A 23017-nucleotide genomic window follows, 5' to 3' on the forward strand; every position below is an offset into this window, starting at 1 on the left:
GGGACTGTAGTGTTTGAGAGTGTTTCTAGCTGGATTAGGCTATTTAGGTAATAACCAAGAAAGAGTCGAGGTGGTGAAGTTCAACTGTTCATTTGAACATTTCCCCTCCTTAGATCAAAAAGTTCATAATGTGATGGGTGGATGGATGGGGGTTGAGTGATAAGATAAGTACCACCTAGGTACCTTACCTATAACGTTAGTAGATTAGTACCTGGGTACTAGCGAGAACCCCTCCATTGAACCGGTGACGTACTGAGCATGGATCTAGGTAAGGTACTAAGCTAAATACAGAGACTCACATACCTAAGGTACTTAGGTACCTACCTACCTCCACTACATACTACGATAAACAGGTCGCATAAAAGAAGCAAATAATTACCGCACCAATTTTTACAAATTGAGCAGATAGAACAGATAGGTATGTACATAGATCTGCTGTATTTACAGCATCTAAGCCACCTTTGACTTGACCCACAACCAAGCCTCCTTCACATCACCTCCAGGTCTCAAGTTCTGCTCCCTTGCCCTTTCGAGACCTCCCTTTCTGAACCCTCCTGGAAGGAGAAGCCATATCAGAGTGATAGCACCAAGGAGCCCGACTATTATAGGCTGTAGAACTTGAACTCCGGTCTTTTGCGCAATTGCACCGACCGCGAATGGTCCCACAGCTGCACCACCTCCTCCGACCGCAGCCGCGAACCCGATGGCACTGACGTGATAATCAGCCGGAAGTAACTTGGTTGCAGCAACCATGGCAGCAGGGAACAGAGGCCCCAGGAAGAACCCAAGAAGTATGACGAAGATGACAGAGGCGACAAAGTTGGGGACAAGCCAGTACAGTAGTTCCAACCCTATGGAGAGCACGAGATAGACCGTGATAGCCGTCTTCTCACCAGTCCTCTCTGTGACGAAGCCCAAAACAACTCGACCCAATGTCAGCCCGAGCCAGAACAGGGTCACTATCAAGCCAGCAAGAAAAGGTTTGGCACGTCGTACTCGAAGCATAAAAGTGACAATCCAACCCCCCAAGCTAACCTCAGTCGCAACATATCCCAGGAGGAAGACGGCAACTATCCAGGTGATGGGCTTCTTGAGTGCCATGCGTGTTGTTGTACGCTCTTTAGCTTCGTCGTAGCGAACTCGCTGTCGATACACTTGGCCGGTTGCACCCCAGAACGCGGCAGTTCCGACAACAAGTTCAACCACAGCAAGTCCTATCATGATATAGTAGAAGGTGTGCCAGTTCAGTTTTCCCTCAGTTACCATGGCAGACGCGATCAGAGGGCCAATGGTACCGCCGAGGCCATAGGCACCGTGGAGGAAACCCAAGAGCTCGTTGGCTCTGTGCATGTTGCCAATCCAGGCATTGTAGCCACTATCTTGGATACCGTTACCGAAACCAGTAAACAGCATCACACAGGGTAGCGCTGGAAATGGAGGGTGAAGTGCCACAGGAATGTAGGCGATGAGGCGACAGAGAGGCCCAAGAACCGCAACGCCTCGTTGACCTAGGGTGTAGTGTATCCAGTTATTGGTGAGTGCAGCGACTACATAACCAGCTACGGGTACGAGAAAGAGAGTAGAGACGGTGGTGTAGTTGATGCCATAGTATGTCTCGATCTATTCACATTAGAAACGAGTAGTAGATGATTCAGTAGAACATACGCACGTATGGCAGCAGAGCCTGTAGGTAGATAGGTAGGTAGGTAGTTAGTTAGTAGACCGAGTCAGTCAATCAACGAAGCCCCAGGCTTGACAGAGGCAGTAACTTGACTTACCCCTAGAGATGCGTCATTCAAGTAACGATACAAGTTTACTCGAGGGTTGTTCCAATGCTCAAGCTCATTGATCGATTCTCCGCTGTCGTTGGTTCTCGTTTCGGGCTGCTGCACGGCCTCCACAGAGCCCAACTTCTCTTCTAAGTCGTCGTCATGATTTCGTTGTTGACTTTGCTCTATCTGGCAAGATTTCGAGTTCGGGTTCATTGAAGGATCGATAATAACCTTGAATGTTTTTCCTTATTGATTTTGTAGTATAGATACGTTTGTAGGAAGAGATACGAAGTCTCTTCGCACAAGACCGCATATACACGGCGCTACTATATAAGGTCGGGTAAATTTCTCGCTAGAATGAACAATGCATTTACCGCATGGAGCCGTTCGGGTACAGTACCTAGTCTACAGCATGAGAGATCCATACCTAGAGAGCATCCAATATCAAAGATTGGCTAATAATAAGGTGCTGGAAAACCGGGCGGGATAACGGGACGGTAGCCGAAACATGCTGCCGCCTAGGTCCCTATTACATATGTTTGAGTCTGATTTGAAGTCTTAAAAACACCATTGGATCTGGTGATTCATTTCCAAGTCGACCACACAGTAACATCAGCGGAACCAGTTCTGTCTATTATCTGTGGGTGATAGTCGGGCATTGTGTAGAGACACCAGAGCTCATACATCACAAGCAAGACTCTCAATTCCAGAGTATAGGTATCTTATGTTGGATAATTGTGATGAGATCACTGTGCCCGGACTCTGTGACTTTCATGGCTAATGACAACGGTGAGGTCAACTTCGACTCGGCCTCCCCTGGACCAGTTGGATTTTATTGGATATGGTTTGGGGTCGCCAAATGGAACAGCTGAAGAGAAAAGGGAACCTCGGAGAATTCTTCATCATAAGGTACCTAGTAGGTACCCCCAATGCACGTGTTGAATGAGGCTGTGCAACATAGGTCCCTACCTAGGTACCTACTAAGGTGCCTACTACTAAGTCATGAGATGAAATGCTACGCCACGAGCGGGGTCTTTTACAAACGTCATTGTATCCCCTTCGATAACACACACCACTTACGGAGTACATCCCCCAAACGTTACCTAGACACTTACATGGGTATTTACTTACCTAAGTAAAGTAGGTATCTAGACCAAACTGCTGCTGCGCCTCTCGCCACTCCAGCTCTTACAACTCAGCTACCTACCTACCTACCTACCTAAGGTAGGCTATGTAGTCTTCCACGCAGCTACAGGGCGTGTATTTGTACTCATAAGGCTGACATCCATCCGTTGAGTTAGGGTGTCTCTTCACTTTTGTCCACCTCATCATCAGCCACATAATATAAGTTTCCAACTTCCCCTCCTCTCGCCTACCTGTCTAACACCAGAACCAACCGTCTCATCCTGCGTTGCTTTACACTTGCTTGTATATTCCCCCATACCTACGATGTCAAAAGACTACTACGAGTACGAAGAGTACTCTCGTCGCCGACGTGACTTTTCTCCCGACAACTATTCCGGTGGTGCCCCGGGGTCTCAGCAACAAGGCGCTCCTCCTCCCCCTCCTGGCGCTCCTCCTTATGCCTCAACCTCCCGTCTTGATGATCCTTACTACGGCGGCATGCCTCCTCCTCCGCGGGAGCGCATGACCCTCGAGCCCCCCGAGTCACAAAACCGCCCACGATCTGTCCCACCAAACACCACCATGGTTCGACGCAGCCGCTCTCGTTTCCGTCCTCCCTCGGATGACGAAGACTATGATGACAGACGGAGCTCGCGAAACCGCTCACAAAGTCCCATCTCCCGTGCTCGGAATGTTGTTGATGAGAACTTCTCTCATTCCGCCGGCGGCATCGGCGCCGGTATTTTGGGAGCTGTCGTTGGTGGCCTTGTCGCTCGCGAGGCGACTGAAGCTGCAACACGCCGCAAGCACAAGACCCGAGGTTACGAAGACGAGAATGAGGACCGAACTCGTCTCGTTTCCACCATTCTAGGCGCTGTCGCTGGTGGCCTAGGAGCCAATGCTCTCGCCAACAGGGTTGAGGATTCGAGGGAGCGAGACCGACGACGCCAACTCGACTGGGAGCGTGAGCGTAGCTACGTGCGCGAGCAGGAGATGCCCCGCTACGAGCAACGGAGATCCAGTGACCGTGATAGAGAGGACGACCGCCGCGATCGTGATCGTGACCGCGACCGGTATGATCGCGGCAGGGCACTACCCCAAAACGATGATGATGATTATGACTTCGTCTACGACGATCCGCGATACGAAGATCGAGAACCTAGGCGACGTAGAAGCGAGGACAACTACCGCTATCGCCAATAGTCGGCCTTTCTTTTTACCCCTCGACAACCTATTACTGCTTCACAATGATCTAACGACAATATTTCTTTTGATTATGTTCTTCTTGGTTTCTTCTTCTCTTGGTTTGTTTTCAGTGATGTTTAAAAATCGCGAGCGGTATTAGAAGTGTTTTTCCATTACCATAGGCAGAAACATCAGTCTGGATGTTAACTTCTGGAGATCTCATGAGTTATGACTTGGCGCCTCTTGGATATACATTCGATACTGTTCGGCTTCTAAAGTGCTTACGGTGTCATGCATTAGTCCCGTGTACCTATGAGAGTCCTTTTTGACGAATTCTGGGGTTACTTCTCGTATCGATTTTACAATGTATTCGCACGCCATGATAACGATTACCGCAGAAATTACCTGCCCTGTTTGCAACTCTCCAGCTCCACGATGACGTGGTGTCCAACCAATTCAACTCAATCGAAAGCAACTAAGACCAAAACCATGACCCGTCACAAGTAACGAGTCCATTGAATCATATCCCTTCCTGAACCGCTGTCCACCGTCGCTCGCCCCGGTTGCTGGAGTTCCTGCCAGTGCCTCCAGTGTGTTCTCGAGCATCCTGCTCTCGCTCCACGATCACCTTGAAGAACTGAGCTATGTCAGCAAGCGCGCGCTGCTGATAGTCTGGGACATCAAGCATTTTAAAGGTTGATTGGGTGTCGACCAACTGCTTCGCAATCACAGAATCTGGCTGGCAAAGTGTCCGGACGCACATTGCTCTGGCATTGACCTTCATGGCGTGCAGGAGCCCGCCAATCTCAATAGGGTCGGCTTGTCGGCGGCCATAGAAGCGAAAATCGTCGACGTGGAGGTTGATAAGCTCAAGCTGCGTCTCCAGGTCGTAGCGGAAACCAACAACCTTGGGTCGGCCCTTGTTATGCCACGCATCTGCTACCTTCTTGAGCTTGTCAGGCACAAGCCGACCCTTGTCCAGTTGCACCGTAATATAGTCATTCAATGCAGTGCTGAGGTTGAACTCCAGTTCGCAGTAGAGAAGGCTTTGCTCTCTGGCATTTAGTGAGATGGCGACCTGTGATGTCGGGCGAGGCCGGATTGCGGATTGCACCCGACGAGAGGTATAATGAAGCTCCGTCTGCAGTTGAGTTAGTACAAACATCTGACGCTGCATCTCACCAACATACCATGTCTTTTGCGAGTTTCTTGATGTTGTCCAAAATTCTGGTCTTCTTCTGGGGCGTCTTTGAGCTTCGATCAGGGCCGCCGTCAGGACGTTCGAGCCACCCGTTGTCCCCAATCATTACTTTTTCGCCTTTCTTGGAGCTTGGGTAGTCTGTTCCTCTGAAATAGAACTGCAGTGGTGAGAATACGGGAGTGTCCTGAACAGTCCGACGATAGTTGCTGCTATCAGAGCCCACTGTTACGACTTGTGGGATCGGTGGAGAGTGCATTGCGACAGCTCGGGCCTGTCTCAATCCATCGGCAGAGCTCTTCGAGCGTCGAGGCTTATTGACCAGATCCTCTAGATGGCTTGCCGACTCCCTGATCATGGAGGAATCTTGGCTCCTTTTCCACTCTTGGAATGAACCCTCGCCAGTATCATTGAATTTGGATTGTGACCTGGCATGGCTGAGGCGAAGAGGTGATGGGCGTGCAGTTTGTTGAGGGGAGTAGATCGAAGAGGCATCATCGTCGAAGATCGGCCCACGCTCAAAGCTTCCCTGCCCCAAAGGAGAGACTGCATCGGGAATATCTTCCATCTCGGCTGGCCGAAGAACTGCCCCACTACGACGTATATTCCCAAGATGCAACGGAGAAGGCGGGTTGATATGTCGACGTGCTGCTAAACTGGCAGAGAACAAGTCTTTGGAAGAGCCCGAATGGCGACCCGGCATAAGCTCCGAAAAGGTTGGAGAATTCACATCAGAGGGACCATCTTCTCTAGCAGTCCAATCGTATGAGTCCTCATGTTGTAGAAGCCTTGGTTTATTCTTTCGTGGTGTTGACCTTGGAGTCGTTCTTGGAGTGGTCATTGTAGACTTTTTCTTGAACTTAGCAGTCTTCTTTGGGCTCTTATCGACTTGATGGCTGAAGCTTCAGAATGATTAATTGGAGAAAGAGATTAATAGAAACATATGACATACGCGTCCGTAATCTTGTCAACTTGGCTCTCAGTCAAGTTCATGCGAATATGAAGAGGTTGTTTGACAAGACGCTTGCGCGGAGATAGCGAACGTGCTCGCGACTCAAATCCTGGTGAGATATCCAGGAAGTCTCCTCTCAAAGGCGTCAATACAGATGCTGAAGGGTCAGAGTAGCGCCCTCTGTTCGAACTGTCTTGTTGCATCGAGCCCAGAATCTCGAATCCCAGTAGCTACTTGACAGTAGCTCCGAGTGATACAGATTGATAGTGATATCACGGTCGAGGTTCAGGCAAAGTATTTGAACAGAAGCCAGGAAACAAAACCAGGAAATGAGCAGGATGAACAAATGAATGAATGAATCAGAGACTTCAGTTGGGCCAGCCCAAAACTTGGGTGCAAATTGTGGTCAGCTGGCAACAAGTGTCAACGGCATTGCAACACTCGCGAGCCTCTGACGCGAGTTTGGGAGCCTGGTACCGCTTCATTTAAGTCTTACATATGCTACCTTTCTGTCAAATTGATCTGCGAGTCTCCAGCAAGGCTTGTTGGAGACGCTCACCTCATGTGCTTGTCACAATTTAATATACCCTGCAACACCGCCAGGAGTATCAGTTGTAACTAATGAGAGCGGTGTTTCCATCTGTAATCAATGCCACTGTCGAACCAAAGCTGAGGCGTGAAAGGGCCGTGGAACCTCCAGGAGTTCAATACCCCTTTTGTTGACGAGGCAGTTACCATATCCATTGCTTTGTCTTCGGCTACTGGCAGTTCTCTTATGAAAGGCGGAAGCGACCTGTCGCTGGTGAATAACCCAAACTTCCTCGCAAAGTTGGCGTTGGGTATTTCACAGTCCGTGACATAAGCATCGAACTGCTGTTTGAGTGCGTGGTGGGCCAGAATGGTGGAATGATCATCTTGGATCAGTGCAGGCTTTTTATTCTCGTTTTTTCCGTTTCCCTTGTCTGTCACGCGGAATATATGTATAATTTGATTCATCTTCTCCGAGCTGATGATTTTGGAGCTTAGTGATCGACGGTGATGAGATCGCTCAGTCTGTGCCTGATGCTTTTCCGTGGCTCTACTTTTGGGTAGTTCGCCGAGGTCAATTGACTTTTCACCGACCAGTCTGCCCTTATGAATCATATTCTGATTCCACTGCATCTCGTGAAACTCTCTGGCCTTGAGCTGACGAAACGCACGGGTACCACTGTCACGAGAAGAAACATACATCGTATGTTCTATCATCCAGTTCTTTCGTATACCGATACCGCTTGGGTAAAGCGATGACCTTGCTATTATAGGTGAGTAGTCTGAAAGTCGAGTGCGATATCTTTGAGGGTGGCTTTTTCTCCACTCTGTCAAGGCAGTTGTCGGTATAATATTGGACGTAACAGTTGTGAGGTGCGGAACATGAGGGAGTTCAAGATCAGTCTGCGCCTTTTGTCAGAACTAATCATTTTCATGAGTCCAATTGAGGGCTTTCCACATGTCTGTTCAAGTGATCATGTCTCCAACGCTGAAATGCTGCACCTGGGTCATCCGAATGATGGCAATCGACTTCGATCATCTCGTAGAGTACGCCTCCTGCGTATCCAAGGAACTCATCGCCAAGGTGGTCTCGTAATACGAGAAAGACCTAAATCAGGTCAGAGAGCTTTTTTTTTTTTGTCGTTATGCAGGCATCTGACAAGCCGGATTCCATCACGGTACTGGTAGTTGCGAGGTATGTGGGCGCAATATCTCACAAGAACGTTGCGGCATTCTGCGGGATCACTGTTAGTCAACGTTCCAAGTTCATCTCATGCCTACACTGACTCTCTTCATCAAATATATCTGTGATGTTCAAGGACCGGTCTCTTGCGAGATAGGCAGAGAATTGGGTGGTATCGCCCATTCCCATATCACTTGGTATTGAAGAACCGTTCGTTTAAGTCCGATTCGCAGCTTACAAGCTTCGCAAGTGGGTAATTCGCAAAATATATCGCGTTTCGACATTCAATATGTGAACTTTTCTATTTGTTGTAAGAATGAGGGCACAAAACAAAGATACCGTCAACCCAGCGGAAGGGACATCTTGAGCTTGTGCTTCCAGTGCAACGACGCTCGTGATACATATATCGCCTGGGCTATTGAAAGAATAGGTAGCGGCTTCCATTTTCAAATACTCGGCACAGGACAGGGAAGTTCAAAGACAGGGTTCCTTCTACATTAGACTCTAGGGTAGTTAGGTATATGTGTAGGTACCTTGGGTGAAGCTGAAAATGGTTCGGTGAGGCATGAAAGCAATTCTGTATCAAAGGTGGTGTCATGTAGGTTGCTGTGCTTTCCAGCAAAGAAACGATCAAGCCAATGGGACGACTCCTTCTTATGCACTCGCCCAATGAAGGTTACCTATTGTCTAAGGAGAATCATCCACAGTCAAAATTTCTAGTCCAACATGACGAGCGGAATTCCTTACACGCCGTAAATTGAGAACAGGATTAGGACCTTCACTTCTCCATCCAACATAACCCCAGTCAATCACTAACGCCAGACCGTTCATTGTCAGATAGGACTGGATCTTGGAGAAATGAGATCTCGGCCTCCTGCCCGGCATTTGAAGGACCCACTCCCGGGCGCTGCAGCGCGACCTATTCCACGGGTGCAGTTAAGATATGTTAGGATCTAGCAGCATCCCATGGCCCAATACTTAACAGGCTCCAACGTTCCCCGGCGCCCCTGCAACCGAGACAAAAGCCGGACCCGGTTGCGGCTTCCCGAAATCAACTCCCGATTTCCCAAATAGGCAGTCTTGATTCCCTGGTCTCCTCTTCGCCCCAGAAACCCCACACTCAAGACAGCTCGACCCATGACGACAAGTGATTATTTCGTCTCGCCAAACCACGAAGCGGATATTTTCCGTTGGCCAGAACATTTCGGCCAGAATGTCTATCTAAAAACAATGCGCCATAGAGCAGATATGCACTCCACATCCCGTACCGAAGTCTGATGCCGTCAATTCCCCTCGGGTCTGAGTCGCACCGGACTTCTGCTTACTACATGTCCGGCCAGACCCCCGGCATCTCTGGATATCATGCCTATCGCATTTAGCATATAATATGCGACCCCCCATCAACTCTGCCTTTTGTTTCCTCAGATTGATCACACCAGTAGATACCTAACTAACCAAACCACGCCCCTTCTTCTCCACAATGTCTCAATCACAGTCCGATCGCTCCCCATACTATGACATTGGTGAGTAGTCTGGCGCTGTTGCCTATACCAACCAATTGAATGCTAACATCACTAGTCATTGTTGGAGCTGGCCCGGTCGGCCTCATGCTCGCAACATGCCTTGCTCGCTGGGGTTACAAGATCAAGCATATCGATAACAGAGCTGAGCCGACCCCTACCGGTCGAGCCGATGGCATTCAACCACGCTCTCTGGACCTTCTTCGCAACATGGGTTTAAAGTCAGCAATCATGGCTCATCACCCAGCTCGCGTCTATGAAGTTGCATTCTGGGATCCAGCTTCTTCAGGAAAGGGTATCGCCCGGACTGGAACATGGGCCAGCTGCCCTGATTTTATTGACGCTCGATACCCTTTCACAACCTTGTTGCACCAAGGTCTGATCGAGCGTGTTTTTATCTCCGACCTCGAGAAAAATGGAGCACAAGTCCAACGGCCATGGACAATCAAGGGTTTTACATCCGATGAGAAGTCCAACCCCGAATACCCCGTCACTGTCGAATTGGAGCATGTCGATGGTACTGCCCAGGAGACCATTCACGCCAAGTATCTGTTTGGTGGCGAGGGTGCAAGGTCATTTATCCGCAACCAGCTTGGCATTGCCGTTCACCACAAGGATCCCATCGCCCATGTGTGGGGTGTCATGGACGGTGTCGTGAAAACCGACTTCCCTGATATCAAGGTAAGCTGAGCTGCTCAAGCCCTATTTCATGGTTTACTAACGACGCTCAGATGAAATGTACCATCCATAGTGAGCACGGCTCCATTATGGTTATTCCGCGAGAGGACAACATGGTCCGTCTTTATATCCAGATTGCATCGTCTACAGATCCCGATTGGAACCCCAGACGAACAGCCACCGAGGAGCAAGTGCAAGAATCGGCAAAGAAGATCTTGCAGCCTTACTCTATTGAGTGGGAGCGCGTCGAGTGGTACTCTGTCTATCCTATCGGACAAGGCATTTCAGAACGATACACACTGGACCAGCGAGTCTTCCTTGGTGGAGATGCTTGCCATACACATAGTGTAAGTCCCCTCGTGCTCCAATTATCACCATGCGCTGACACACCCGTAGCCCAAGGCCGGTCAGGGAATGAACACGGCATTCCTTGATGCCCAGAACCTTGCTTGGAAGATCCACGCCGTTGAATCCGGTTTCGCCAGCAGGGAAGTCCTCAAGACATACGAAACGGAACGCAAGCATGTCGCTGAGTCTCTCCTCGATTTTGATAACCGATATGCGAAGCTCTTCTCTCAGCGACCACCCGCAGCTGCTGAGGTCCAGGCAGCGTCAGCCAACCATGGAAAGAACGATGGCCAAGATAACGAGTTCATCAATGCTTTCAAGGAGTCGTGCGAGTTCACCAGCGGTTACGGTGTTTACTACAAGCCAAACGTCTTCAACTGGTCACCAGAACATAATGCACAATCTCCACTGATTCACCCCAAGGGGACTAAGCTACGAACCGGCCGCCTTTTTATCAACTCGAATGTAACGAGAGTAGTTGACGCCAACGTTGTGCATTTGGAGCAGGAAGTACCTTTAAACGGCGCGTTCCGATTGTTTGTTTTTGCAGGTGTCCCATCAAAGACCCGCCAGGCTTTGAAAGATTTCGCCAATCATCTCGGTAGCCAGCGGTCGTTCTACGCAGCTTATCAGCGGCCCGATCTCGACAAGGTATCATACCACGAGAAGCACCTCCCACACAGCCGATTCTTTACTATCTCTACGATTTTTTCGTCCAAGAGACCTGAAATCGAAATCTCTCGCGATGTGCCTGGAGTGCTTGCCCGGTATAGGGACCATGTTTACGCTGATGACCGGTCCGATGCACGATTCCCTCGGGCGAAGGCTGTAGCCCATGCCAAAATGGGCCTTGATGAAGAGCTTGGTGGAGTGGTCGTTGTCAGACCTGACGGATACGTAGCAATCGTGGTCAGCCTTGTAGAAGGTAGCGGAACAGTGGATGCTTTGAACGAATATTTCTCTACCTTTTGCACAAAGAAGTTGGGACCTACTTTGGCACAGCTGTAAGTACAGCACTGAGGGGATGGAGACTGTTGACCCAAAAGGTTATCAAGACACGCTGATTTTATGTAAATGATTGCTTTAGCGAATGTACATGTAGTTTTTAGATGATCCTGCAATTGAAGTTAATGCATACGTTTACAAAGAAATGAAGCTCTCGACGAAGCGATTGAGAGGTGGCCATGTCTCTACCCTACCAGAAGCTCAGCAAATCAATCGCGAACTATGCCATTGCATCCATATCCGTGAGCGCCAACAAAACCTGATAACCCCAGACATGGGGATTAGTGATCGAGAACTCGGCTTTTGGAGAACAATTATAACAACCAAAGTATGTATTGATTTACTTGTTTTTGTCCCGTAAATCTCTTTCCTACTAAGCTACCAGGGGGTAGATTCATAACTTGATAGATAGAACAAGGAGTCTTTGTCCTGGTTTTTTCTAAAGTGTCAGGTCTTAGATAGGTTGCTTAGTTAGTTGGTGTATCACTATACCTTAGTAAGTAGGTAGGTATGAAAGCCAAAGTACTGAGTTTTATACAGCCTCAGGATCAATCAACTGAGATCTGTTCAAACTTCTCACTCCTACTCTCGCGCACTCAGAAGCCCCATTTAAGATAACAGTAGCATCCATCACTATCGTTTCCATCATGCTAGACCGGATAGTTAGCTCCTAAGGTCATACCTACATATGGTAGTAGCTTACGTTGTACTCCGTAGTAAGGTAAGCTACCTAGGTACGTAAGGCAAAGTTAGTACCTACAGTAGGTACTTGAATTTGACCAATCGCGGCGACGTCACGCGTAGCCCCGCCTGACCTGTCAGTGCGGGCGCACTGACCTCCATCTGCACGTCCTGAGAGGTTGAAAGACTTCATGTCTTTCAACCGACCACTGTAGGCAACCTTCCACAGCGACATCATCCCCTACGGGCTCGCGTGGTCGTGATGGCATCACCGGAACGATTTGGATAAAGGAAACCTAATTGGGAAGTAGCAACCCGACGCGACGCCATTGTTGTCGCGCTCACGCGTCTTGGGCCCGAGCTCGAGTGATCTTGCGTGGTAGAAAACGAACTCGATTCTTCGACTCAAACCCTCCTCCTTTCCTCCCTCAACCATCAACATCAACTGCAGCTTCGATCAGCTTCATTTTGACACGCTCGTAACTTCGATTCTTGTAAGGACAATTTCGCATTGGCTTCGCAGCTTCCCGATTTCTTTCGATTCAGCGCTTATACTTCACACTTGACACTGCTCGACACTGCTCGACACTGCTCGACACTGCTCGACACTGCTCGACACTGCTCGACACTGCTTGACACTTACTGGCACCTGCACCACGGTTTGCTTCTGCTTTATTGTCACTGCGATACAATACAACAACAGCACGTTGCTGGTAGCCCGGGTTGCTTTGTTGACGTCGCATTTCCCTGTCGGCTGTTTACTTCTTTCCTCGGTTGCCAACTGGATCGCGATAACTTCGTTCCACCACTCCACTTCATTCACTTCAACTGCGCTTCACTTCACTTTTCTTCTTTCACGAACACTACTGCTTCGTCTGGACCAAGTTCCACATTACCCTTTCTTTCTACATTTCACTTGAAACCCAATATTTCGCTCGTCATGTCTTTCTCGCTTGAATCGCGCATTTCGGTCCACCAGTCCGCTAATCAAAAGGGAAGCTACGTGCCTTGGCATATCGTGAAAGCTGCCGAAAGACGACGGGAGCGGCAGCAGCTACAGATAATCTCCAAGTCTAAAGCAACTACCCAGGTTCAAGTCTCCCTGCCTTCGCCAAAGGTTGAGTTTGTTACTCCTCCCAAGCAGATCAGGCGACCTACTGCGCGTCTTTTGATTGACTCACCACTTCCGCGCCGCGAGATTTTTCAAGATCCGGTTCTTCGCCAAAGATTCATTGACACAGAGTCTCCCCCCAATCTTAATCGTTACAGTAACCAAAAACCCCGACACAAACCACAGGCCGAAACTGTCAACACAAATGACGGGGACCTCAGCACACCCACACCCAAAACTTCTACGACCTCTCTCTCCATCTCTGACCCCAACCTTGTTGTTGTCGATGGCATACAGACACGCAAGCGTCGCGCCGAAGATACTGAGATCGACCTTGTTGCCGCACAAATCGGTGTCACTGACACTTCCACCCCTATTGTTACTCTTCGCCAAGGAGAGACTGTTCCTAACAAGGAATCTGGCCAACAGGCCCATGTAAGCGCCTCTCTTGTTATTTGCATGCTTGCCCTTACTCACCCGATACCGCAGACCCCTAGCCGCATGCTCGGAATCACAACGGGCGCCAGATCTATCACCAGGATGATATCTAGCCTCTATTCGGCCTTCACAGGCATTGGTGAGACGATCACCAGAATCTGTAAGTTTCAACCTCTCCATGACATAGAAAGCCTCATGTTATTTGTGTTCTAATTCGTTACTAGTACGACCTCAGTCCTATCAAATTGCAGAATGTCGCTCTTACTTGAGTGAAAACCAAGTCAGCAACAAGCGTGTCAAGATTAGCACCAGTTGTGACGACAACGCGGTCTCCAATACAGGCGCTCCCAGGCAGAGTGCTGGGCTCCGCTGGATCGACCAAGATGGCCTTACCGCATTGCTGGCTGACTATAAGTACTTCGCCAAGTCCTTCATGACAGTCTGGGAATGCCTTGAGCAAGGAGCCCGACAGGAAGCAAACAAAGACCTGGCACCACTGAGCACCGACATAGTCGATGCCATCAATCGTTATGAGGCATTCAACCATGACTTTTACGATATCTTCACTTTGCAACTGCAGAGGATTTATGACTACTTGAACAGAATCTACGAAATCGGTGTTATCGTCAAAATTCGGGACAGCAATGAATTTGTTCCTCCTGTTCTTGATTACGGACTCTCTGCAGAGTTCGCCGCACACCTCGAATCGATGAAGCACTTTCTATCCGGTCCCGCGCTTCCTGTTGTTTGCAACAATATTCTCAAGAAGTATGGGGAAGATGACTGGAACGTTTCACAGGCATTCCTGGATCGAGTTGTGCTTGATATTAAGGCTATCCTTCGCAACCTTCCTGCCCCAAGCTATGTCGACTCTGAAGAGTATCGTGGCAAGCTACAGGACATGTTCCCTACCCCACCACGGACTGACCTCGAGACACGTTTCTTATTGCCAGGATCATTCCCCGAATCCGATGAGCTTAAGGAGCGCATCGGCAAAAAACCTGATGAACAGACTGCTTCACCCACTGAGGCAGCAGCTACAAAACCCACCGTTCAGGCTACCCTGCCTGAACCAGTGCCATCGTTTCCTCGCCCTGATGTCCCTCGCCCTCACTACTACAAAACAGACTTTCTTCGCGCTGGGTTTGCTCATGAGAAGATCAAGCGGATAACACCCGCGGATTATCGCCAAACATTTTATGAGGAAAGCAACGAACATCAAGCCCTAAAGACCAAATACATCACCGACTTCACTCCAAAGGTTCCTCTTACCTCAAATGAAACCGGAACTCTCCGATCTATTCTTCGGAATCGACGAAAGCATCCATCAAAGGTCACGCCCAAGCGTCTTCGCGTAACATGTCGACCTAAGGCTGTACGCTTTACGGACGACACCATCAGTCCGAAACCAAGAACACATCTGGGTCTAGATGTACCCAAGCAGATTAACTACGACAAGGAAACGGGAGAGGCCATTCCTCCGACCCAGGCATTTCAGGAGCAACGCCCTCATTGGACCCGTGGATGGCTCAACATACCACCTGCTCCCTCCGAGGAGCCACCCAAAAAGACCACATTCAATCCTTTTAGCATTGATGAATGTCTCCGCCGTCGTCGCTTAGAAGAGCACGATGGACGTGACTTTCACACGCGTATCAGAGAGATATTTGAGCTTCCCTCCCTCGATCTCCAGATCAGCGACGACTCAAAGGCCGGAATTGACCATCAAGTCCAAGAGGCCACCCAAAAAGCTGCTGAAGAGGCTCGTTTGGCTGCTGAGGCAGCACAGCGTGAGGCGGAGGAGAGGGCTCGGAAAGAGCGTGAGCAACGCCTCGCTCGATCTGGAGGACTTCGCGAGCCTAATCAGACATTCGTGGCACCAGTCTCACCGGAATGGCACACAAGGGCAATGAACACACTCAATGCTGCATCGTCCACGAGCCTTGCGAAGTCTGCCGAGGGTGTCGACCTCCGAAAACACGACTTTGCCAAGATCGTGTCCTCAACTGAATGGCTAAACGACGAAATTGTCAACGCGTCTCTTGTCTGGCTCGATCGAGCTATCAACTCAGCTGCCGGCATTAAGGATGTCAAGCGGAACACTCGCAAGATCTGGACTCCGGGCTCATTCTTTTTCAAACGTCTTCAAGATCAGGGCACCGGCAATACCCAGAGGACACTGCGCCGATATGGCATCGAGAAACGAAATTTTCTCGACATTGACACTATTCTCTTACCCATTTGCGAGCATTCCCACTGGACATTGCTGGTTATTCGTCCCTCCAAGCGAACTGTTGCCCACATGGACTCGATCAATGCAGGCGGCAACCGTTCTTACACCGCGCGTGCCATGGCGTGGATCCGAGACATTTTGGAGGAGAAGTTCGTTGAGGATGAATGGAAGACCATTCTCCACGAGGCTCCTCTACAGAACAACGGCCATGACTGCGGTGTTCATACTATCACCAACGCTATGTGCCTCTCCTTGGGCATTAGTCCTATTGAGGCATACACTGCTGACGACATGCCCACTCAACGTATTCGCATCGCTTGCATGCTTCTCAACGGCGGGTTTACAAACGAGTTCGACCTCCGAGTTTACTAGGATTCTAATACCACGTATCGGATAGCACTTATCAAATACAGACTACTTTATCATGGCTTATGGATGGGACAGGCATAGCTTTTTTGTACAAGGCGTTCAGGCAGAGAGAGTACCGGGGAAAAGTGTTTCGGGCGAGATACCACTGCATTGCATTCATTGTCGGAGTCATAGTTATTATTTGATCAACGAAGGAACGACTGTTGGTTGGTCTAGCCCTGCCGCAGTGCTGGATGAATAAGTACATAAATACAATTCTCAATAGCCAATTTTCTCTGCTCTGTATCATGAAGCATGCTCGGCAAGGTGCCTAGCCCATGATAGGCCTGGGTGTTTCTTATGATTGTATGTATGTAAACATGAATAACATTCTAGACTTCTTTGCTTACGAGGCTTATATTTGCGTGTTGTCCCAATTTTCTCCATGTTAACCTCTGGTCTGCCACGGACAGCAACCGGGTCATGCTGTGAGTGGCTTGTAAATAATCCCGACCCCAAGAAGACAAGAGCTGATGGGTTCTGGGCACTTTGGGCATTCTCGAGAGAGAAGCGCAAGCCATGAACTACGTAACGAAGGTGACGATCACGCAGATTTCTGAACCATTGGCGTGTCATTCCCTTACGTACAGCTGCTAACTCGTCAGCCGTAAGCGAGCGAGCGAGCTCGGATGAACGAGCATCAGAGACAACAGAACAACGGGTCTGTGATGCCATCCCCCACAGCACCACAGGCCAAGTGGGCGACGCGTGGGCCTCTAGATCTACTGGGATCAAAGACGTGTCGTGTTGTATCATATGCTCTCGTCTCGTCCCCTCTTACTGTTCTATTACGCCGAGGTCGGCCATCAATAAGTTTCGCTGTCACCATCTGACCCTTCACTTGATCGATCAATTGGTTGGAGTTTCTCGTGGCCCAACCATGCATCAACAGTAGGCGATTGAGACGACGCCTCCATAATTGATTGGATTGGAAGGACAAATGTAGCAAAACTTGAGGGTTCGCTCAACTCGGTATGGCCATAGGCAAGAAAGCAAACCCAAGCGCTTGGACACTACCAAGAAGAACAGAACCCTCATTCAGCCACAGCCCAGACACACTGTCCACCTTGATGGCCCTCGAGACGAGGACAGCTCAGCTATTCTGTCAGAGAGACAGTTCGATTCCAACAGAAAGGATTCTGTGTGAAGTGCTGACACCTGACCAACCGCCGCCCTTTGTTCACAATAGCAGAAGAGAGGTCAGAGAAGGCTTGGCATTTGTTGGTGGTTCGCATAGGACTCATGGAGACTCTTGGGAAAGCTTGGCAATGGGATGCAAACAGATTCCGACAAAGAAAGGCCAGGTCTGCCAGGGCCGTTCGAGTACATAGAGCCGACAACTTCGACGTTCCACCAAGCCCAAAAACCTCAACATTTCCGAGGCCCATGCAAATAGAGCAAAGACAAATGTCTGCAGCTTGGCGTGTGTGCTTCTTGAGTTGGCAGGCTGGCTCAGGAACTTCGGGCCATTTGAAATAAGGTAGGTATCACACATCCATGGCCACGGTACGCCAACACTAATAGGCGCCCTAAGCTGCAGGGCACTATTCAAGATGTGGAAGCGGTTTTGCCACAGGCAATGCACCGCACCAGAAAGAGGCGGATTGAGAGACGGGCCTGTTAATATCCACGCCCCAAGTCAGTGACGATGGCCGGTTCTGGTGTTTAGTCGAAGATAAAATGAGCTGAAGGCAAAAGCTTCATGTTCGTTCGGTCTGCAGTAGACGAACCAGACTTCGATAAATTAGACACCCGTCTGTCTGTCCCGAATGAAACGATGTGTACTTTGCCAACAGGGGCAATGCGAAACCATGTTACCTCCGTCAACTTTTACCGCCCGTTGGATTGAACTTATGAGTATCGCATCGCGTCCACAACTACCGGTAGCGACTCTGTGCAGGCAGGCTACGGAGTTGGTCCGTACGGTCATCGTTGATTCCTTTTACGATCCTTCTACCGATGCGGACCGATCTTGGAAAGAACTAGAGACGCCAGGGATACAACACCATGTTAAATGTCGCAAATATACACGGCGTCGTCCGCTTACTGGGCTGCGCGCTGTGGGGGGCATTGCATCGTATCGCGCATAGCGGCTTTGCAAGGCATCACACCGCGTCTAGCCTGTATGTCAACAATGTGATGCGATGCGATATGACTCTTGAAGAGACGACGGCGCCAATGGCATCCTCTTCTGATGCCTGTAGGTAGGGTTCCGACTCATGTCGCCAGCTTGGGCGCGAGATGCCTGTGTCAAGCAAGTTCCGGGCCGTTGCAGCGGCAGAAGCTTCCTGACATGGATGGTCTGGCTGCAAAACTGGAGACGTACTGCGAGGAAAATCGATAGTTTCAATAAAAGCTTTTCTTTGGGGCTTCGAAAAAGTCTTCTGGAACGCGCCGAGAAGGGAGAGGAGCGGAGGGTTGCGGAATTGGCTGGATCGGGGTCTAACTCTGCCGGGGCGACAACGAGATCGTGGGCTCATGCAATTACGACAAAGAATTTTTCTCTGCTTCCAACCCTTCTTCCTCGGGTCGGGTGCGTGCGTGCGTGCGTGCGTGCGATGTGTTTCGTTAGACTTGGTGGTGATAGATGGAGACACGGCGAGGCCGGTTGGAGTTGATGAGTGGTGACACTCTAGGCCATTCCCCCATCCAATCCAAGGGCTGCGGTACCTCATGGAAGGTGGGTAGTGAGGTGTGGTTCGTGTAAACATAAACAGATACTCCAGCCTCCAGGATGGGCTTGGTCCAATTAGGAAGGCTTCCAGAACGAAATAAAGCGGAAGCTGGAGTACTCCACACATTAGTACCTAATCACAGAATGCTTCTAGAAGGATTCCAGCACGGGAAGGCTTCCAGAATAAGCCAGCTTGGCCCAGCCACAGCCACCAACAAACAAACAAACAGCTTCAGGCTCTGGCCAAGAGAAGCATAGCATCTCCTCATTTGGTTGGCATTATAAGTTAATAGTCACGGATTCGCCTGTCGATTTCATTGTTGTCATGGCTCGTGCTTCTGCTCCTTACCTGATGTTTGTTTGTTCAGGGACCCTGTTTCTTTGGCCTCGTTCCATCCATCAATGGTTGTTGACCACAACCAACTAACTAGGACGATATCGTTGAAAGAAATCGTGTGCCGTACTGCCCTGCTGTAAAACATGGCTTCCTGTATTACCCGAAACCCTGGCGTACATATGTAGCATTGCACCATAGGTAGGTATAGTAGTTCTCGATCTCGGCAGCCTGCAGTATTGAGTATTGGATACAATCGTAGTGTAGTACACGCACTCGGTTTTGATCCTTACGAGAACACTTGTCAGTGTCAATATGTCCACTCGTAAACTGTGGCTGCCTTGGTGTGTTGTCGATGGCGGCTTATGCTCACCTCTACCGATACTCAATAACTACCTACTCATGGCGAGCTTCAAGAGGCAATGCAATGATAGGGGCAAAACTTGAGTATCAACACCAACACGTACAGCAACAGTCCGTTTGCAAAAGAAAGTCTCAGCCCTGTGCCATGCCCCTAATGAGGTTAGACCTGCAAAAAACCGTTTGAATGATGGGAATGAGCAGAATGACGGCGTGGCCCATTCCGATGGATCGCTCCACATTCTTGTCCCTAAGAGATGTCACCCATCGAAGGGCAAGGCCAATCACGGCCAAGACAGCTGGAGCCTTCTCGTTGCACAAGAATTTGGCGTCGGTATGTAGGCGTGAATCACTGTCATCATGATCGCCAGCCAATGCTGTCGTCCATCCATCAGCATGCGTAACCAGCCATCAAATACCACATCTTGCTCTTGCTTGCGTTGAGAACTAACTCAACCAACCTTTGTTGGCCTAGACTTGAGGACAAGCTCCGCAATCATATGGCGCCACAAGGTGGTTAGATTCGTTGGTTGGGTCAAAACTCCACTGACGAATGCCGGTCCAGTAACGAGATATGTATGAATGAGTACATGAGAGAAGAGGCTCAGGGTGTGCTGAGATAGAATCCCGATGCCCTGCAATTGACTCAGTGCCGCAATTCGAGTCTTGGTAGTTAAGGTACCTGATCAAAGTAGGGGAAACACGGTCACGATTCGACATCTTGCATCTCGATATCTCCAGTGTCAACTCTTGATATTCGAATATAGTTCAGGTTCTGTACTCACTGCCTAACCTGCAGTCATTACTGAAAACAGAGACTTCTCGGTCTCCTCGGAATATGATACACAAGCTGATGGAAAAGAAGCATTTGGGACAAGGCTGCAAGGATTAGATGCATTCTATTGCTAATACTTGTTCGATTTGAAGCCTCAGTCCATCTCACGCCGCAATGGTTCGCCTAGGCGCGGCTATTCATGGCGTGTGTTCTCTCGACCTGAGCCATCGCGCAATGTCAATTGGTCACCTTGCTGCACAAGGAGAGCCGTATGAATCCAGCAACTCGCAGTTTGCGGCTCTTCTGGGCGATTCGGCACCTCTCCCCGCCTCCAATATGAAGGGGGAGGTTCTGACCTACCGAAACCTATCTAGATTAAGGATCCAAGGGGTCGTGTTGGAACATTCACCGACCTTTCGCCCTTTGACCAGGGGCCAACAAATCACACTCATGCCATCACAATGTGCCATGTATCCAGCGCGACCGACTGAGATGTCGCTGTAGTAATCAGAAACGCGCAGCAAACCCGGGCGGCTGGGCAGGATGGCGCCTGCTTCTTGAAAATACCCAAAGGTCGGCAACAAGACCGGCTGTGAAGACAAATAAATTGATAAATAACCATACTCCCTAGTTACAGTGTATGTATATACCTGGGAGGAGTTGGGAGTGCCTAGAGTGCTACGGGACGAGAGCTTGGAGAAGTCCAGTTCCCTTTCCTTGCACCGTGCTGTATAGTTCTTGACGCGGCCAGTAGGGACAGGAGGATGTTATCATCGCGATCGGCTACTACTCTCTAGCGCCAAAGCCAAGATGAGTTTGAGGGTTGAAGGCCCAGTCACAAGGGCTCTGGGAGTGGGATACTCCACTGAATTAGAGGCTCAGGAGGGGCGCCTGGTACATACCTAGCCACCTACTAACTAAAGGACGGCATTTGATTGATCTTGTGAGAGGGCTTGAGGACCCAAATTAGTACCTCGAGGTCTGTTTGGGACGGCGGCGGTCGATAACAAGGCAGTAAATCGCTGCCAAGAGGCCATCGACTTTCAGTCAGCAAAGACAAAGACCATCAGCCATCTGAGGGGTCTTTACAAGTATCTGATGCAGTGGTTGATGCTTAGGTTGTTTGTTGTTCGTCACTGATCACACACTTTCAGTTTCGAGGCAAGGCAATCTGCACAACACTCTTTCGGTATTAACAAGACATCCAATGCAACGCATCTGATGCGTGCATTGCGCTGTAGATTATAAACTCCTTCCGACGTCACGAACTTGATATTGAGAGGCATTTGTGACGCAAAAGTCGATGCCGGCTACCCAAAGCAGTCGGGTCAAGGCCAAGCCCAAGAGAGCGAGAGACGAGACCCCGTCTAGCCCGTCGATGACGATCCCGCCTTGGTTTTTGGTTGCCCACTCATTCATTCATTCATTGGATTAAATTGGGTCGGGTCGGAGGACATCACTGATCACTCACGGCTAGGGCTAATTGACTGACGTTGGGGTGTAAATCTCCCGTTATTGCATGGTGATCCTCGGATCGAGCCTTTGAGCTCAAAGGGTAATGAACACCTTTGACTATCGCAGCGAAAGATCATGAGAAGGAGGCGATTGAACACGCCACATTTATTTACCTTTAATGATACAGCACACATTCTTCTCGGAAGAACCACCGATCGATCCCTTCATTCCGTCACAGAGGGCAATTGGAGGTGAGAGCGTGCGGGGAAACCGGCCACCATTGGCTCGTTAACATGTATTATCCCCACGCCGATATTGCAATGGAAGTGCTTTGCGATGGCGTGTTACGTGTGTCGCGCTGCGCTGTATCTGCCTCTTTTATCATCTTGTTCTGGCAGAGCTAATTGACCTGAATGACCGGCCACTGCGATCGAGATGACAACAGCTAATAGGTTAGGCGAGGGTCGAGAATAGACCACCAAGAGATCAGAGAGCAAAGATGATAAAGAAGGAAACAGACACATAAACGAGCAAACAAACAAAACTTGGCAGACAGAGGCCCCATGAGCCTCCACCATTAGCCACAATTCTGCCCTTCCTAACCTTCTAGCGTGATTCCATATCGATCAGGGTGTCTAGGGTGTCTGGGGTGTCATCACCCGTTACACTGTATTGCACGCGGCACGGCACTTCACCGTCAGTCATGTAAGTAGGCTAGGGGAGAAAAGAAAACTCATGACCTTGACCCTAAATGATGAAAATATTTAGGGACTCTTTACTGAGTTGATTTTAGCACCTTCTTTCCAAGTCTTGAGTTTTCTTGCTCCCCGAGGGTAGGTAGGCAGGTAGTTAGGAATTGCCTCGTGCGTTGCTTCCTTTGGACCATCCGTTCCACCCGCCGTCATGTTTAGTGCCACTTCGTCACGCTCTGCCGACTAATTTGCCACACTCAGTCCCCCCGTCCCGTGCTCGAGCCTCACTGTCCCCACGCGACTTACATAATTCTGATCTCAGCTCAAGTAGCCTTCGGCGTTGTCCGTAACTTGGGTTAGAA

At 49.6% G+C, this 23017-nt stretch overlaps 6 protein-coding genes across 6 annotated transcripts; 3 read left to right on the forward strand and 3 right to left on the reverse strand.

The window, feature by feature from the left end:
- Nucleotides 1–450: 450 nt before the first annotated feature.
- On the reverse strand, nucleotides 451–1985 carry FMAN_12492 (related to tetracycline resistance proteins; the record flags this gene model as incomplete). Its single annotated transcript, XM_041835037.1, has 3 exons — nucleotides 451–1620; nucleotides 1670–1684; nucleotides 1779–1985. 3 exons carry the CDS (start codon nucleotides 1983–1985, stop codon nucleotides 451–453), a joined length of 1392 nt encoding a protein of 463 aa, XP_041685241.1.
- A 1236-nt stretch (nucleotides 1986–3221) lies between these two features.
- Nucleotides 3222–4100, forward strand: FMAN_12493 (uncharacterized protein; the record flags this gene model as incomplete). Its single annotated transcript, XM_041835038.1, has 1 exon — nucleotides 3222–4100. The coding sequence occupies one exon, from the start codon at nucleotides 3222–3224 to the stop codon at nucleotides 4098–4100; it is 879 nt and encodes a 292-aa protein (XP_041685242.1).
- A 502-nt stretch (nucleotides 4101–4602) lies between these two features.
- FMAN_12494 (uncharacterized protein) lies at nucleotides 4603–6121 on the reverse strand (the record flags this gene model as incomplete). Its single annotated transcript, XM_041835039.1, has 2 exons — nucleotides 4603–5223; nucleotides 5273–6121. 2 exons carry the CDS (start codon nucleotides 6119–6121, stop codon nucleotides 4603–4605), a joined length of 1470 nt encoding a protein of 489 aa, XP_041685243.1.
- Nucleotides 6122–6850: 729 nt separating this feature from the next.
- FMAN_12495 (uncharacterized protein) lies at nucleotides 6851–7462 on the reverse strand (the record flags this gene model as incomplete). The annotated part of the gene is made up of 1 exon (XM_041835040.1): nucleotides 6851–7462. The coding sequence occupies one exon, from the start codon at nucleotides 7460–7462 to the stop codon at nucleotides 6851–6853; it is 612 nt and encodes a 203-aa protein (XP_041685244.1).
- A 1961-nt stretch (nucleotides 7463–9423) lies between these two features.
- On the forward strand, nucleotides 9424–11497 carry FMAN_12496 (uncharacterized protein; the record flags this gene model as incomplete). The annotated part of the gene is made up of 4 exons (XM_041835042.1): nucleotides 9424–9466; nucleotides 9522–10144; nucleotides 10195–10488; nucleotides 10538–11497. The coding sequence occupies 4 exons, from the start codon at nucleotides 9424–9426 to the stop codon at nucleotides 11495–11497; spliced, it is 1920 nt and encodes a 639-aa protein (XP_041685245.1).
- Nucleotides 11498–13115: 1618 nt separating this feature from the next.
- FMAN_12497 (uncharacterized protein) lies at nucleotides 13116–16329 on the forward strand (the record flags this gene model as incomplete). The annotated part of the gene is made up of 3 exons (XM_041835043.1): nucleotides 13116–13721; nucleotides 13776–13884; nucleotides 13949–16329. 3 exons carry the CDS (start codon nucleotides 13116–13118, stop codon nucleotides 16327–16329), a joined length of 3096 nt encoding a protein of 1031 aa, XP_041685246.1.
- Nucleotides 16330–23017: the final 6688 nt, after the last annotated feature.

The sequence above is a fragment of the Fusarium mangiferae genome (genome assembly GCF_900044065.1).
Source record: "Fusarium mangiferae strain MRC7560 genome assembly, contig: FMAN_scaffold009, whole genome shotgun sequence".
Lineage (NCBI taxonomy): Eukaryota > Fungi > Ascomycota > Sordariomycetes > Hypocreales > Nectriaceae > Fusarium > Fusarium mangiferae.